This window comes from Salmo trutta, chromosome 29 (genome assembly GCF_901001165.1).
Source record: "Salmo trutta chromosome 29, fSalTru1.1, whole genome shotgun sequence".
Lineage (NCBI taxonomy): Eukaryota > Metazoa > Chordata > Actinopteri > Salmoniformes > Salmonidae > Salmo > Salmo trutta.
In genome coordinates, this window is record NC_042985.1 from 7,876,659 (window position 1) to 7,894,613 (window position 17,955).

Below are 17,955 nucleotides of genomic sequence, written 5' to 3' on the forward strand. Positions count from 1 at the left end.
CCCTCAAATTAAAGCTGACAGTCGGCACTTTAACCTCCTAGTCGTATCATTTCAAAACCAAAGTACATAGACAAAATGTGTCACTGTCCCAATACTTTTGGCGCTCACTGTATGTGTTGTAACTGCTCAAGTAGACTGTGAGTTTGATGACATCACACTCAGTGCTTGACTTGGACTGAAATACTGTATGTGCCGGTACTCATTTACCTGTACTGTTGTTAATAATATCATTTATATTATATATATATATTATATTTTATGTCTGTGCAGGAACTCTGCAATACTTTTGAGCTAATATTCTATAGGCGGTGCAGAAACTGAAGCAGTAGAACATTTGTGGTGCCAGTACTCAGTTCCGGTGAGCTCCTGCCCACGTCAAGCTGATCACACGCTATGCTATTATGAGTGTCCCAGGAAGTCTTTGCTCTTTTCTGAAGCTCCATTCATTAATGAAGAAGAAACCTATCCATGATATTTAATGAAGTGCCTGTTAAATTGTCATAACAGGGTGCACTTTTTTTCTAGGGTTTTACAACCACAGGTTGGGATAATTATGTTTTTATTTCTGGACACTGTTGAGTAGTGGGCTGTTTCATTACCCATCCATTTGTAAAATAGGATATTGAATTAATACTGCTCACATCTGAGCATGACTTCTGTAAGGATTAGGAGGTATAGTGACACGTGCGTTTTGTCTTTGGATTTTAGATCTATGAATCATGCCAATGGTGAGGTTGACATCATGGGACAATGTACTGTATGTGTGCTGGGGATGCTTGGTTTGACTGATTGTGTACTTTAAGTCTATAAAACATGTTAACTGTCATTTCATAAATTGACATTTTAATGATTGTCTTGTCTCTCTGAAGAATGTTTGAATGGTGAAGTGTTACTTTTTACAGCAAAATCAAAGGCTATCATTATTTTGATCATTAAATTGTCTGCAAATTATATCATGATTTACATAATTCTGTGACTGTGCAAAGCTTTAAAAAAAAGTCTGCAAAGGTCGTGTTAAAAAAATATATGATCAGTGATATGACTGACTATTGATGCCATTTCAGACAGGTATAAAACGTTTCACACCAAAAAATATTGCTCCATTAATATACTGAAGGAAAATTATGAGAAAGAACTCTTCCAAGTCAAGCAGGGTTGGCGGTGCATCATGGGAAATAAACCAACATGGGGACCTGATCTAAGTACCAAACCACCATGCAGTGCCTGCACACTTTTTGATTAAGGAAAACGAACAATGATTATCATCATAACCTCATGTTAAAGAGAAGCGGTTAAAAAGTTTCAGGATTAAACAGCTGAACTTGACGGCGCCTAGCAATCTACGGTCCGGGAGAATGTGATTGTTTTGTCCGGCCCCGCGCTCGTATGTGTGCCTACTGCTTCACAAAGCGCCATCCGGGAAGTGCATCACTCCCAGCCTTCGACGGATGATGGACCGGAATTATCCGAATTCCAGTTTCGCAGACCCGCTGGCCCCACCAGCACAGACCGTAGCCTGGGCCTATGAGCGGAGCACCGCAAGCATAAAGCCAAGGTAAATGAGATGAAGGAGAGGGCGGGTCACCTTTCACGGAAAATTCCGGTGATGGAAGGCCTAGCACAACAAACAGAAATGTGACGAGCTTTTAAAGTTAACGCGTCGTGTTATGGAACAATTGGGTCGAGGGCTTGACATATGAATAGAAAGTTACTGATCACTCATTGAACAGTGTTTTGGAAATGTTGGACACTCCTAAAATCTATAGCACGACATCAGCTATGTTGCACGTTAATTGTCAATATGCACAATTAACTATCTACATGCAAGAATGCAATTATGTCGAATAGTTAAATCAATTTTTCGATCGATTAGAATGAACCATGGAAAAAGTCGCCAGACAGATCCTCTTAATCACACTGATGGACGGGTATATTTGCATAGCTAGCTAGATACGTTGTTGCGCGTAACGTTGTCAAATCTGAGGTGTTTCATTCGCTGATGAACTATTGACATGGTCTCACATTTTAGGAGGTAGCCTGACTGTTTGGATTGTGTTTTGACTGAAAGTGAAGTCACAGAAAGACTGGTGTTTTGTACTATTTGTTGACAGTTGTCTGACGTCTACATAGTGGTCAACTCTGAATGTTTACTTCAGAGCATCTCAGGCATTGACCGTTGAACAAAGTGATGAATATGAAAGTCGTGCTTGTTACACGTATATTTGGGAGGCTCAGTGGTGTGGTTGATAATGTGTTTTTTTGTCTACTCTCTGTGTGGAGTTAACCTGGATTGCCTGTGAAAATATCCTGTTTTATAAATGGATAGCGCTGAAAATGTGGGACACCAGCTGTCCTAGTTATGGTATCTGAGTACAGACACACAGCCAGAGACAAAATGAAGTTGATCAGATATGTGGATATTGAGGTTCAGTCTTTAGCTAAACACTAACTACCTGTTTTCTGACATGAAGTTTAAACACATTTGACAGAATCATGTCTCTCGTCTTGGCAGACTGGGCTCTTCAACTCATTTCCATCTGGATGAAGAGAGGAGCCCTCTTAGTGGTGTGAGTGGGAATCTCTGTCCAGACATGAACTGTGGAGCCCCACACAGTGCCTCGGGTCAGACTGCCACCCTCCCACCTCCCTCCCCCAGGGTCTGAGGAGAGAGGGAGAAGTAAAGGGAGAGCGAAGGGCTGGTTAGAGACCAGTCACTTCACAGGTTATGGAGGGAAACTGGGATTGTGTGGGGTCTTGTTTTAACCTACTCACCAGCACATGTTTAGTTGAACAGTTTTAGGGGTAGGTAAGTTAAATCAGGGAAGGTAGGATATCAGACAGGTGGGTTTTAAAACAGTTTTTAGTTTTTCTACGGTGAAGCTGTTAGTACTATGTCATTATATTATGAAAGTAGGCTAGACTGAACATGCTTGAAGCCTGTTCCTGAGTTCTCTCTCCAACTGCTCATTGTCCCTGTGAGTGTTCTATCGTCCAGGAAAAAGGACTTGGCCAGCGTCTGTCTTTAGAGAGAACGGTGGTTTCACTCTAGAAAATAAACTGTCCCACTCAGGGAGGAGGTGGAGATCACCTCATCATCCCTGAGTACCATAATGTCTTCCTGACCTTTTCACTTTCTCTTGTCTGTGTGAAAGCACCAGCGTTTTGGTTGGTTCCTCCAAACTGATCACAGTGAGAATCAGCGTTTTGGTTGGTTCCTCCAAACTGATCACAGTGAGAATCAGCGTTTTGGTTGGTTCCTCCAAACTGATCAGTGAGAATCAGCGTTTTGGTTGGTTCCTCCAAACTGATCACTGTGAGAATCAGCATTTTGGTTGGTTCCTCCAAACTGATCACTGTGAGAATCAGCATTTTGGTTGGTTCCTCCAAACTGATCACAGTGAGAATCAACTCAGGGAATTTAGCTTTGACTTGTGTCCTAGTTTGTAACTAGCGCTAGCTTATCTCTCCCTCACCCTTTTATTGTAGATTAGTAGGGATGTGTTAGTGAAGGGCCAGAGAGAGAAGCAGATGAGATGACTCCCTTCCAGCTGTGCGTCCCCCCCAGACAGTTGTTTGTCTCCTGACAGGAACATCAGTCAGTCTGCTCTGTGTTCATCGTACCGAGACGTCTCGTATTATCTGAATAATAGGAAATGGGACATGTTCATTACATGGAAACAAAATGGAGCCGGACAGACTGACTCGTTCTGGGTGGGGGGATGTGACGATATCAGTATAACAATATTTCTTTGATAGCGAAAATGAAAACATGAAGCAGACAACTCTTTGGTCCTTTAAAAACCTGCTGTATGTAAAATATTGTGTGCTATAGCTTGGAAAATAAAGACATGTGACTGGATGACATCATAATGTTTGTTTCCAACATTAGGACTGTTTTGCTAAAGAAGTGAAGTCCGCTTCGGGTTTTGTTTCCTTGTCAAGATACTAATAAGTATTGCCTTACTGGTATTGTACCGGCCCCAGTTGTTTTGATGGAAAGTAGTAGTAGCTAGCTGTTTGTACAGGGCCTTTCATTCTCAACTTCTTGTACTGACAAGGCTGTTTTGATGTGCCAGTGAATTGTAAAGTGCAGAATTAAAGTTTCATTGGATGCAAATATAACCCAAGGTTCATAAGGTAGTCTGTCCTCTTAAAAAGTCTATCGCTCTCTGTTCTTCTTTCATATAGCCTCCGCTTCTGTGTGGGTTAGGCCTTTGTAGGTTTCAAGACTGAGGCCGACATAAAAATATCCCACAGCTCTCATTCATAACCCTGTTATGACTTGTAACAATCCATCTTGGTTTCCTCACCCTGCTTGGGTTCCCCTGTACAGTGTACATGAATAATTCACCTGTGGCGATGCCTGTCTCTCTGGGGGGCTGTGGAAAGGGCATGAGGGAGCACCAGCTGCTTGTCTAGCTACAGTGACACAATTCATGACAGTGCAGGTTGATAGTGCTGCATGTTACCCTGTGGTAGCTAAGCTGTGAGCAGGGAACAACAAGTGTCTGCTCTCATGTTGTGTGGGATCCGTGTTTAGTACAGCAGTCTTCATATGAGCTCGTCTGACACCCTGTTATAATCAATACTAGTGGTTCTATAAAAATAAGGACCTGTTATGTTTCAGTTCTGTCACCGTATATCATTTTCTAATCTGTTTATCTCCGTTTCTAATGCTGAAAAAACAATAAGCTCTTATGTGACTGTCAACTGTAATATTATCAATGGGTGAGAGATGTTTTATATATCAATTGATTGAGACCTGTCCTGCACCACATTGTTAAGGGCCTCCATTGCGCCTGACACACTTTTGTAAGCTTGCATCATGGGCCTATAAATAGCATCTGGGTCTCTGTGTGACAGGGCAAGGTCCAGGGGACTGACGGGCACAGTGTGATGGTGGTCACACCGTGTTGTTGATGTATGGAATAAGCTTGTCTGGTTTAGTGCCTCTGAGGCATGGTGAGGTTGCACAGTAAAGGTGCAAAACGTGCGTGTCCTAATGTGTGTGTGTGTGTGTGTGTGTGTGTGTGTTCCTTTCCGCAGTGCCAGTTATGGTGCCACGCACCTGGAGTCGGAGCTCCTCCATCGGCAGACCTACGCCTGCACCCAGCTGCCCACCTACACCACTACCCATCACCCTACTGGTAAGATGGTGCTTTAATAAAGGACTAAGAGTTTGGACTTGTTTAATGAACTGTAGAGGGCTGCCACTCACACTGTGTTGTTTTGTAGGAAGACCATTAGGAGAATGTTACTGTGCCTGCATCAGTAACCGGTCATGTCTAGACGGATACAACTTTTGTCAAATTGACTTTTTTTTTACCTAATTCACCTAACCTGCTCTGAAAAGTACATTTCTGACACAATCTGTATCCCTTCTAGACACAACCTCAGTAACCTCATGACACGTTCGGTCTCTCTTCACCGCCTCCCCTTCTTCCACCTCTCCCAGGTCTGTCGGGGGGGTTTGACTCAGGCACGAACACTACTGAGACCTCTGTCATGAACTTCCTGTCGGCCATGGAGTCTAGAGCCCTGCAGCAGGCTGGTCCTGTTGGGGCCTCTCTGCTCCCCCCCTTTAGGACCACCACGTGGCAGACCGGTGAGGCCACACACACCTTATACACACCAAATGGCTGCTGTTTTGCACACTCATTTTTGAGTGTTGTGAATTATTTGGTGTCGATTTATGAATTGTTCTGTGCGTCATGATTTCCAAAGAAAATGACATTTTGAATTGAGGCACCATGCTGGTTTCACTCAGTTCATATATTAGACATCGTTGGCCTTGTTCTCTTTCTACCTCTCTCTCATGTTTTGTTCATCTGTCATGTGTGAACTGTGTTAGCGGCTTGTCTTTGTCTATCATTTTCTATTTTGTTTGGATGGGTACTTGCCCGAAGATTTATCTTTATTCATCTTTTTTTATTTTCCCTTAGGCGCTAACCCCACCACAGAGCTGTTCCTCACCGGTGCCCTGCCTACCAGCGCCACATTTCCCTATCCTGCCCCCCTCTCCTCTTATCAACACCCTGGTGCCTTCCCCTCGCGGAGCTACACCACCACCCCCTCCCTGGCCCTCCAGGACCACGCCTTCAGCACCTCCACCAACGGCCTGCTCTCCTCCCACCTTGACCCCCTGCTGCAGCTTAAACCCAGCCAGGCCACGCTACCTACCTCCCTGGCCTTCGACCGCCTCCCCACCCCCTCCCTGGGCGCTGCCCTTCCTCCCCAGTCATCCACATATCGCTCGGCCCAGGAGTCGGCCCCCCACCTCCTGCAGCCCCAGTTTGGGCTACTGCCCTTGGCTACCCAGTCAGCCCCCCAGCCTTACGGGGTGCCCATTTTCTCGGGCTCCATCGAGAGAGCACTTCAGCGGGAATGTAGTGTGATCAAGCACCACCAGAGGCCTTCTAGCAGCAGCCACGCTGTCTCAGAGCAGCTGCCTGGCTTGCAGCATTCCCTGCAGGGCTACCTCGGCTCAGGCAGCGGGGAGGGGGATGGCTCCTTCCAGCAGGACCCCTCGAGGCAGACCCCAGTGCCCTGCAGCACCTCCATGGGGACGGACTCCTCCCAGGGGGTCAACGGCGCGCAGCAGCCCAAGACAGGTGTGCAATCTCAGGCCTACCCCTCCTCCATCCCCTCCCCCTCTGGGTACTGCTCGTCCTCCACGGGTGCCAAGACTAAAGACTGTTCTTCCAAACTGGCCCCAGATGGCGGACAGGGTCACCCCCAGTCACAGGGTGGATCTCCAGAGAGCTACCCCTCCCCAGGGCAGGGGCCAGGGCTGAAGCAGGGTTCAGTGATTGCCAGCCAGCAGACTCAGCCGTACACATCGGCCCCGCTGCCCAGTCTGCTGTCCACTCTCAGCCACTCTCAGAGTTACATCACCTCCCAGGCTTACTCCTCTTCCTCCTCAGACCTCCTCAGGCCTTCTCTCTATAAGACTCTGCCCTCCTTCTCTGGCCATTCAGGCAATGTAGCGCCTGTCAGTCAGTCCCTGGTCTACTGCTCCAGCCCTGGGCAGAGCCAGGATGATGTGGGCCAGTACGGAGCCCAGGTTCAGGGCCTGTGTCTGGGCAACCCCTCTCAGAGCTCCCCCGCCAGCCACTCTCAGGGTGCCCCTAACGTGAGCTACCTGTCTCAGGGGCAGGCTTCGGTCACTCAGTCTCAGAGCTACGCTGCAGGACAATCCCTCAGCGCCCCCTACCCCTCCGCCCAGAGGTTACCCACATCAATATCGGGCCAGGGCTACACCCCCTTCTCTTCAGCCCCTCCCCTCGCCTTACAGAACAACTGCAGATCCTCAGTACAGGACCTAAAGCCAGCCTACTGCAAACTGAAACTGGAAGGAGAGATCCCCATCGAGGACCTCCAGGCTCTCCAGCAGGTCTCTTTAGAAACCTCCAGCCTGGGGGGAAGTGACAATGTGGTCTACGTAGTCTCCAAAATGGATGACCGTTACAACACTCAGAGTGTGATCCGGAGCAACTCGCGAGCCGAAGACCAGCTCATGGGCCCAAAGACTAGGACCAACGCCCAGCTCATGTCTTCCCATGAGGAGCTCAAACAGCACTCGCTCCTGCTCAAAGGGCCCGAGCCACGGCAACAAAATCACCAGGCCAACGCCCAGTCTGCCCTGAACCACACACAGAACCAGTATATCAGGGTCCCCAACTCTCAGGTTCTACTGGAGTCTGATCGGGACCAGCAGATGGTCCTGATCCAGCAGCCTCTCATCCACTGTGGTCTCAACCCTTCCAAGGTGCAGCTGACCCCCGGGTCAGGCCAGGTCCCGGTCCAGTACCTTCACATGGAGGGAGATCATCTGATCAGCGTCAGCCTCAATGGCAGCCAGAGCCAGCCTGGGCCAGTAGGCCAGAACACCATCACGGACACCTCCATACTTCACCTCTCTTCGCCAAAAGACCCTTACAGCCAATTGACCAATCAGCAGCAGTCGCAGGACGCCAAGCACCATTTTGCCCTGAGCTCCATCTGCTTCCCAGAGTCCATGCTGCTGGCAGACGAGAGGAACATCCTGTCCAATGTGGACGACATCCTGGCCGCCACTGCAGCCGCATGCGGTGTCACGCCGCAGGACTTTGTCAAAGCCACGTCCGGCGCCGCTGAGGGCGACATGGCCGACCCCAAGGGTCATTTCCAGACTGGGGACACCAGACACCAGTCACCTAGTTTCTCCTCTTCATCTTCATCTTCCCAGACCTCCATCATCACCAACACTAACTCCCATAACACCATGACACTGACTCTCAATGGCTCTCCTATGTCCTCAGACGGACACCAGTTTCCTAAAGCGGAGGGGCATCTGGGGCAACAGTACTCAATGTCACACTCGCACACCACTGTAGTCAACCCCAGGCATGACATGGGTGCCGACAAGGGTTTGCTACGGAAGCCCGGAGATGAGCCAATCAACATTTCGCCCAAAGGACAGTCTGTTTACCCTAGCAACAGGGCCGATGGCAACCCCAACGGAGTCCACTCTGAGAATGAGTACCACCTGGCTGGCCTGGGGTACGACCCCTCAGGGAACCTCAACAGAGGCAAGGCCAATAAGCACAACCCCAAAGGGCCCAAAGTCATCAAGAGAGAAGACGGCCTTGACGAGTGTCCCTCTGACGGCTTTGTCAACCCCAAAAAGAGGGTCCGCCCCAAGGCTTTGGCCAAGCCACCTGTTCCAGAGGAAGAGAACATCCAACCAAGGAAAAAGCCAGTCCAGGCCAAGAGGCAGAACTCCCGGGGCAGCGATCCCACCAGCTCCCCCTCCACCTCGGAGGCGGTCTACGACAGCTACCAGCAGCAGGAGAGGATGAGGCAGAAGATCCGTGAGGTGGAGGAGCAACAGCCAGAGGTCAAGACAGGCTTCATTGGCTCCTTTCTGGACTTCCTCAAGTCAGGTCCCAAACAGCACTTCTCCTCGCCCCCCGTACGGACCCCCAGTCGCTCCCGCAAGCCCTCGGCTTCGTCCAAACGGCCCCTGTGCGCCGTACCGCCTCTACCTCTGAAAATACAACCTCCATCAGCCCCATTGATAGGCGATGAGGGCCTTGGGGTCGCGGGGAGCTCTCAGCAGCAGCAGAAGCGTCTGGAGGAAGAGCTCCAGAAGAACCTGGAGACACTGCCATCGTTCAGCTCGGACGAGGATGAGAGCAGCGCTGGAAAGAACCAGGCCCTACAGAACAGCATCAGCTCAGCCCTGTCGGCCCTGGACGAGCCCTCAGACAGGACACACAAAGCGGGTAAACGTGGATGGGCTGCCCCCAAACCCTTATGATTCAGTCATCTGGTTTGTTAGTTATCAGTGTAGGGTGAGACGGCATTGTGCCCTGAATGGATACCATTTAAATAAAATGCTTTGTTTTTTATCTCCAAAACCATTTTCATAATCAAGGAAAATATGGCTTATTGCATTCATTAGTACCCATATTATATCCAGTAGTTACCACATTTTAACATCTAATACCCTAACCTCTATCCCCTCTCTCCTCTCCCTTCTCCCTCTCTTCTCTCCCTCAACAGACAACAGACTCTCCAACTCTCTCCTGAAGCCAGACCAGGCTCCCAGCATGCCCCACTCAGTCTCCAAAGCCCAGGAGCAGCAGACGGCTGCACCGAAGGAGTCCTCGACAACCAGCTCGTCGTCATCGGTGACTGAGTCGTCGGGGCAGGAGGGGGCAAAGCCGGCGCCCCCAGGCCAGCTGGCCATCCAGCTGACCAGCGTGGCCATAGAAGGACTGACGGACGAAGAACTGTCGGACAGCGGGGGAGAGGGCATGTACCGCGAGAGGGACGAGTTTGTGGTTAAAAACGAGGACACAGGGAGCCTGAAGGTAGGAGGGATGGGAGGGGATTTGTGTGAAAGCAGACCTTGGCTGAGATTCCATTTTTGTGGTCAGTCAGTCTTATACAGTTAGTCCAGATATATAAAACCTATTTGTGTCTGTTTGTGTTTATTCTATTGATCCATGCTGAGACTTGTTCTACTCGTGTGTGTGTGTGTGTGTGTGTGTGTGTGTGTGTGTGTGTGTGTGTGTGTGTGTGTGTGTGTGTGTGTGTGTGTGGTGATTTGTGTAGGTGACATTGACAGCAGGACAGGAACCCCCAGCCATCTGGAAGGTCCAGAAAGCTCTGCTGCAGAAGTTTGTCCCTGAGCTGAGGGACAGCAAGAGAGTGTTCTCAGCCACTAACAGTGTAAGGACAGGCATACATATGATTAGACACGCACACCTATGCATGCACATACACACACTACTCATGAACACACACACACTCACAGATGATGATTTGTGTGTGTGTATAAATCCCCATAGAGTTTGAATTGTTAACATTATTCTGTAAGCAGAGTAACATGAATCCACTCTGTTGTTCAGATCACAGTACTGCTGTTGTGTGTGTATACATCCCTTCTAGTATCTGGGCTACTTTGGCGACGCTAAGACCATGTACAGGAGGGTGTATGTCAAGTTCCTGGACACGGTCAACAAGAAGGAGTACGTTCGGGTCTGCAACCGCAAACCACGCTGCAAGCCCATGTCCTCCATGAGGTACTGATATCTGTTACAGTACTTATTTACCTGTCTCATGTTCATCATTCTAAATCTTGTTTCATTCATTCATTTCTACCTTCATTCTCTCCTCCAGAGGCTCCCAGGCGAAGACACTGCTCGGTCTAAAGACTCCTCCCCGCTCAGTGAACTCTGACCCTCTCGCTACGCCCACATCACAGAAGTCCCAGTCCAAGCCTCGCGCCAAGCAGCCCAAGACCAAGGCAGAGCCCCCGCCCAAGAAGAGGAGGAAGTGGAAGGAGGAGTACTCTCCGTCTCCCTCCGAGTCCTCTCCTGAGGATGAGGCTGAAGATGATGGTGAGGGTTGAGGCTTTAGAGGGCCTTCATTTAGGCTCATTGCCTTGGCTTTGATGGCTTGATGGAGCTCTGCAACTAAATCTTGGAGCTTTGCAACTTCCTCTGTTATGTGCTGTTTTATCTCTCTTGTTCTTCCCTCTCCCTCGTCCCCTCTCTCTCTTTTCTCTCTCTGTCTCTCAGAGTTCACTCCTCCAGTACCGTTTTCCTCTCGGTTCCTCAACACCAGGACCATGAAGGAGACGTTTAAGAGCTTTGTAGAGCTGCTGATCAGCGTTGCCCTGGATGCAGATGTGATGAGCGCTCTGGAGAGGGAGAACGGTGGGTATACCCCTAACAGAGGGGAGAGGGGGATGGTTGGTACCCTTCCAGCATTGGGGAACATCCCGCGCACCCGCCTTGTCTATTTCTATGGGTACAACTGCTGTTCATGAGACGTGCTGTTCACACCCCTCTTGTTGGTGGAGAGAACATTTTGTAGGTTTAAAGCTTATTTCCTGCATTTCTACACATTATGTCATGGGGTGCAAAGAAAATTGTGTTTTTCAATCAAATTTTCTTGCAAATCTATTCATTTTGCCATGTCTAATGTGTATGTGATATTTGAGTGACAAAAAAGGACAACTATCTATGGGCTATAAAACGTTATCTGGACTAGTTGATCTGGACATTTCTGAAGGGTTCTAAATATCTCTCTGCAGTGACTGACATGACAAGAGGAACTGATGATGTACTACCCAATTTCTACATGACACCTTCTGCATTCTACTGTTACAACTTTCAACAGTAACATGAAGGCCGGACTGAGTTCCTTAAAAAAAGATTTGGAAACGACTGCCGTAGGGGGGTTAGGGAAGGGGACAGGTGTATTCACGGGGGAGTAATCAGGTTGGGCATATCTGAGGAGAGAGGGGAAGGGAGTGGAAAGGTGGCTGTAGAATTTAGGAAGCTGATCACATTGTTTCTGGGGTTCAGATGAGCTGTTGCTGCCCCACATGAAGAGAGTGGACGGGATGATCTGGGACAACAGGAGACGCCTGCTGCCCAGACTACGAGTGGGACAACTCTTTAAGGTTTGCGTTTTAGCCTTCTCCTGAACATAAATATAGGCCTCTGCCTTCCTCAACAACCTTTTATTGAGTACCTCTCACATTGTCTCTGTCCTCAGACGGCTCTGGACAGCTTCCCAGAGATCTCGGTGGTAACAGAGCTCAAGAAGGATGGGGAGACCCCAGCCTTTAAGGTGCGGCTCAGTGGGAAGGCCTACAACAGGAAGAACATGAAGCCTTCCAGGTCCCCCAGCAAACTGCCCCTGGTAAGAGCACTTTCTGGTTTTGTCCGGTAGAGGGCGTCCTGCACTCAGTTTGTGTCTCTGTTTCTGTGACTGCTCTTTTTGTAAGTACTGCTTGATGTGAATGCATTTAGTTTTTTATGCTTACTTGACCAAACTGTGAAGTCTGCGTCGAGTGTTTAGGAAAATGTAGTGTAATGAACTCTGTGTTCTGTCTGTCTCTAGGAATACACAGTGGACCAGCAGAAACCCCAGTGGTTCTCCCTCTACCATTCTCTACAGCATTACAAGTACCACACATACCTCATGTGTAAGGATGAGGTGAGACAGCACTCTGTGTCTCTGTGAGTGGCCTAGTGTGACCACATGTCCCTGCATGTTGGCCCTTTGTCCTGCAAGCAAACAATCATGTCCCACATTTTATCAACAGACTAAAACAACTCCCTCCCACCAGGCTACACTGTCCCGCAAAGTTGTCCCACATTTGGGTATTTTAAATGTGGTCACGCTAGTGGGGTCAGGCATGTGTACTGTGTGTGTCTGTGGTGGAACAGGGATGCTAAGAACACGACCATGTACAGGACAATACACCCTAACCAGCTGTCTAGTTGGTCCACATTGCCCTCAGTCTAAACAATACACCCTAACCAGCTGTCTAGTTGGTCCACATTGCCCTCAGTCTAAACAATACACCCTAACCAGCTGTCTAGTTACTCCACATTGCCCTCGGTCTAAACAATACACCCTAACCAGCTGTCTAGTTGGTCCACATTGCCCTCAGTCTAAACAATACACCCTAACCAGCTGTCTAGTTGTTCCACATTGCCCTCAGTCTAAACAATACACCCTAACCAGCTGTCTAGTTACTCCACATTGCCCTCGGTCTAAACAATACACACTAACCAGCTGTCTAGTTGGTCCACATTGCCCTCAGTCTAAACAATACACCCTAACCAGCTGTCTAGTTGGTCCACATTGCCCTCAGTCTAAACAATACACCCTAACCAGCTGTCTAGTTGGTCCACATTGCCCTCAGTCTAAACAATACACACTAACCAGCTGTCTAGTTGGTCCACATTGCCCTCAGTCTAAACAATACACACTACCCAGCTGTCTAGTTGGTCCACATTGCCCTCAGTCTAAACAATACATCCTAACCAGCTGTCTAGTTGGTCCACATTGCCCTCAGTCTAAACAATACACACTAGCCAGCTGTCTAGTTACTCCACATTACCATCAGTCTAAACAATACACACTAGCCAGCTGTCTAGTTGGTCCACATTGCCCTCGGTCTAAACAATACACCCTAACCAGCTGTCTAGTTGGTCCACATTGCCCTCAGTCTAAACAATACACACTAGCCAGCTGTCTAGTTGGTCCACATTGCCCTCGGTCTAAACAATACACCTAACCAGCTGTCTAGTTGGTCCACATTGCCCTCGGTCTAAACAATACACCCTAACCAGCTGTCTAGTTGGTCCACATTGCCCTCAGTCTAAACAATACACACTAGCCAGCTGTCTAGTTGGTCCACATTGCCCGCGGTCTAAACAATACACCCTAACCAGCTGTCTAGTTGGTCCACATTGCCCTCGGTCTAAACAATACACCCTAACCAGCTGTCTAGTTGGTCCACATTGGCCTCGATCTAAACAATACACACTAACCAGCTGTCTAGTTGGTCCACATTGCCTTCGGTCTAAACAATACACACTTAACCAGCTGTCTAGTTGGTCCACATTGCCCTCAGTCTAAACAATACACACTAGCCAGCTGTCTAGTTGGTCCACATTGCCCTCAGTCTAAACAATACACAATAGCCAGCTGTCTAGTTGGTCCACATTGCCCTCAGTCTAAACAATACACAATAGCCAGCTGTCTAGTTGGTCCACATTGCCCTCAGTCTAAACAATACACACTAGCCAGCTGTCTAGTTGGTCCACATTGCCCTCAGTCTAAACAATACACACTAGCCAGCTGTCTAGTTGGTCCGCATTGCCCTCAGTCTAAACAATACACACTAACCAGCTGTCTAGTTGGTCCACATTGCCCTCAGTCTAAACAATACATCCTAGCCAGGTGTCTAGTTGGTCCACATTGCCCTCAGTCTAAACAATACACCCTAACCAGCTGTCTAGTTGGTCCACATTGCCCTCAGTCTAAACAATACACCCTAACCAGCTGTCTAGTTGGTCCACATTGCCCTCAGTCTAAACAATACACAATAGCCAGCTGTCTAGTTGGTCCACATTGCCCTCGGTCTAAACAATACACCCTAACCAGCTGTCTAGTTACTCCACATTGCCCTCAGTCTAAACAATACATCCTAGCCAGGTGTCTAGTTGGTCCACATTGCCCTCAGTCTAAACAATACACCCTAACCAGCTGTCTAGTTGGTCCACATTGCCTGCGGTCTAAACAATACACCCTAACCAGCTGTCTAGTTGGTCCACATTGCCCTCGGTCTACACAATACACCCTAACCAGCTGTCTAGTTGGTCCACATTGCCCTCAGCCTAAACAATACACAATAGCCAGCTGTCTAGTTGGTCCACATTGCCCTCAGTCTAAACAATACACCCTAACCAGCTGTCTAGTTGGTCCACATTGCCCTCAGTCTAAACAATACACACTAGCCAGCTGTCTAGTTGGTCCACATTGCCCTCAGTCTAAACAATACACCCTAGCCAGCTGTCTAGTTGGTCCACATTGCCCTCAGTCTAAACAATACACCCTAACCAGCTGTCTAGTTGGTCCACATTGCCCTCAGTCTAAACAATACACCCTAACCAGCTGTCTAGTTGGTCCACATTGCCCTCAGTCTAAACAATACACCCTAACCAGCTGTCTAGTTACTCCACATTGCCCTCGGTCTAAACAATACACACTAACCAGCTGTCTAGTTGGTCCACATTGCCCTCAGTCTAAACAATACACACTAGCCAGGTGTCTAGTTGGTCCACATTGCCCTCAGTCTAAACAATACACACTAACCAGCTGTCTAGTTGGTCCACATTGCCCTCAGTCTAAACAATACACACTAGCCAGCTGTCTAGTTGGTCCACATTGCCCTCGGTCTAAACAATACACCCTAACCAGCTGTCTAGTTGGTCCACATTGCCCTCAGTCTAAACAATACACCCTAACCAGCTGTCTAGTTGGTCCACATTGCCCTCAGCCTAAACAATACACAATAGCCAGCTGTCTAGTTGGTCCACATTGCCCTCAGTCTAAACAATACACCCTAACCAGCTGTCTAGTTGGTCCACATTGCCCTCAGTCTAAACAATACATCCTAGCCAGCTGTCTAGTTGGTCCACATTGCCCTCAGTCTAAACAATACACCCTAGCCAGCTGTCTAGTTGGTCCACATTGCCCTCAGTCTAAACAATACACCCTAACCAGCTGTCTAGTTGGTCCACATTGCCCTCAGTCTAAACAATACACCCTAACCAGCTGTCTAGTTGGTCCATATTGCCCTCAGTCTAAACAATACACACTAGCCAGCTGTCTAGTTGGTCCACATTGCCCTTAGTCTAAACAATACACAGTAGCCAGCTGTCTAGTTGGTCCACATTGCCCTCAGTCTAAACAATACACACTAGCCAGCTGTCTAGTTGGTCCACATTGCCCTCAGTCTAACCTCCAACGTGATGTTTTGACTGCAGAACGGAGACGCCGTATCAACAGTGACCACTGAGTGTCATGTTCAGATTAGAATAGTCTTGAACCTAGGTTATCTCTTCAGTAACAACCCCTCTGTATGTGTAATTGTTTGCGGCTTGTGCCTTTGTCAGGCAATACGTCACGCCCTGGCAGTGAGGCCCCTGGCAGTGAGGCCCCTGGCAGTGAGGCCCCTGGCAGTGAGGCCCCTGGCAGTGAGGGCCCTGGCAGACACTGAGGGCCTGGGTATGGTTTAGTTGCACAACTCTAACCCATGACAGGCATACAACTGTTGTGTGCTACCAGGGTTGTTTAGTTGGCACCAAGCGGAAGAGAACGGCCTGAGGAATGAGACTCCTGTTGCAGACGGGAGTCCAACGATCGTCAATCAATCAAATGTATTTATAAAGCCCTTTTTACATCAGCTGATGTCACAAAGTGCTGTACAGAAACGCTGGTGTGGTTGACGTGTGTGTTGTTTTGTGGTTGACGGGTGGGTTGTTTTGTGGTTGACGGGTGGGTTGTTTTGTGGTTGACGGGTGGGTTGTTTTGTGGTTGACGGGTGGGTTGTTTTGTGGTTGACGGGTGGGTTGTTTTGTGGTTGACGGGTGGGTTGTTTTGTGGTTGACGGGTGGGTTGTTTTGTAGTTGACCTGTGGGTTGTTTTGTGGCTGACCTGTGGGTTGTTTTGTGGCTGACCTGTGGGTTGTTTTGTGGCTGACCTGTGGGTTGTTTTGTGGTTGACCTGTGGGTTGTTTTGTGGTTGACCTGTGGGTTGTTTTGTGGTTGACCTGTGGGTTGTTTTGTGGTTGACCTGTGGGTTGTTTTGTGGCTGACGTGTGGGTTGTTTTGTGGCTGACGTGTGGGTTGTTTTGTGGCTGACGTGTGGGTTGTTTTGTGGCTGACGTGTGGGTTGTTTTGTGGCTGACGGGTGGGTTGTTTTGTGGCTGACCTGTGGGTTGTTTTGTGGTTGTTTTGTGGTTGACCTGTGGGTTGTTTTGTGGCTGACGGGTGGGTTGTTTTGTGGCTGACGGGTGGGTTGTTTTGTGGCTGACGGGTGGGTTGTTTTGTGGTTGACGGGTGGGTTGTTTTGTGGCTGACGGGTGGGTTGTTTTGTGGTTGACCTGTGGGTTGTTTTGTGGCTGACGTGTGGGTTGTTTTGTGGCTGACGTGTGGGTTGTTTTGTGGCTGACGTGTGGGTTGTTTTGTGGCTGACGTGTGGGTTGTTTTGTGGTTGACCTGTGGGTTGTTTTGTGGTTGACCTGTGGGTTGTTTTGTGGCTGACGTGTGGGTTGTTTTGTGGCTGACGTGTGGGTTGTTTTGTGGCTGACGTGTGGGTTGTTTTGTGGCTGACGTGTGGGTTGTTTTGTGGCTGACGTGTGGGTTGTTTTGTGGCTGACGTGTGGGTTGTTTTGTGGCTGACCTGTGGGTTGTTTTGTGGTTGACCTGTGGGTTGTTTTGTGGCTGACGTGTGGGTTGTTTTGTGGCTGACGTGTGGGTTGTTTTGTGGCTGACGTGTGGGTTGTTTTGTGGCTGACGTGTGGGTTGTTTTGTGGCTGACGTGTGGGTTGTTTTGTGGCTGACGTGTGGGTTGTTTTGTGGCTGACCTGTGGGTTGTTTTGTAGTTGACCTGTGGGTTGTTTTGTGGCTGACCTGTGGGTTGTTTTGTAGTTGACCTGTGGGTTGTTTTGTGGCTGACCTGTGGGTTGTTTTGTAGTTGACCTGTGTGTTGTTTTGTTGCTGACGTGTGGGTTGTTTTGTAGTTGACCTGTGGGTTGTTTTGTGGCTGACGTGTGGGTTGTTTTGTGGTTGACGTGTGGGTTGTTTTGTGGTTGGCGTGTGGGTTGTTTTGTGGCTGACCTGTGGGTTGTTTTGTGGCTGACCTGTGGGTTGTTTTGTAGTTGACCTGTGGGTTGTTTTGTGGCTGACGTGTGGGTTGTTTTGTGGTTGCTGTGTTGCAGATTGCGTCATTGCGGGTGCAGGCTGGGGACATGGGGCAGGAGGAGACGGTGCAGCTGTGCATGAGGAACGGAGCCTGGGTGGAGGGCCTGTTCGACCGCTTCGGAGAGCTCCTCAACCAGGTGCAGCAGGCCTGCCTATAGCACAGAGAGAGAGA

General features: G+C 48.8%; 1 protein-coding gene across 2 annotated transcripts; it reads left to right on the plus strand.

Annotated features, from left to right (window-relative positions):
* Positions 1-1,161: 1,161 nt before the first annotated feature.
* On the plus strand, positions 1,162-17,955 carry LOC115166843 (glutamine and serine-rich protein 1). Of its 2 annotated transcripts, none has more exons than XM_029720712.1 (13): positions 1,162-1,555; positions 5,047-5,147; positions 5,456-5,605; positions 5,943-9,266; positions 9,547-9,857; positions 10,102-10,218; positions 10,438-10,571; positions 10,669-10,889; positions 11,070-11,207; positions 11,862-11,959; positions 12,055-12,201; positions 12,403-12,498; positions 17,801-17,955. In XM_029720712.1, exons 1-13 carry the CDS (start codon positions 1,449-1,451, stop codon positions 17,939-17,941), a joined length of 5,085 nt encoding a protein of 1,694 aa, XP_029576572.1. In that variant the 5' UTR covers positions 1,162-1,448; the 3' UTR covers positions 17,942-17,955. The 2 variants fall into 2 exon arrangements, with proteins under 2 accessions (XP_029576572.1, XP_029576573.1); XM_029720713.1 differs by lacking the exon at positions 1,162-1,555 and adding an exon at positions 2,527-2,567.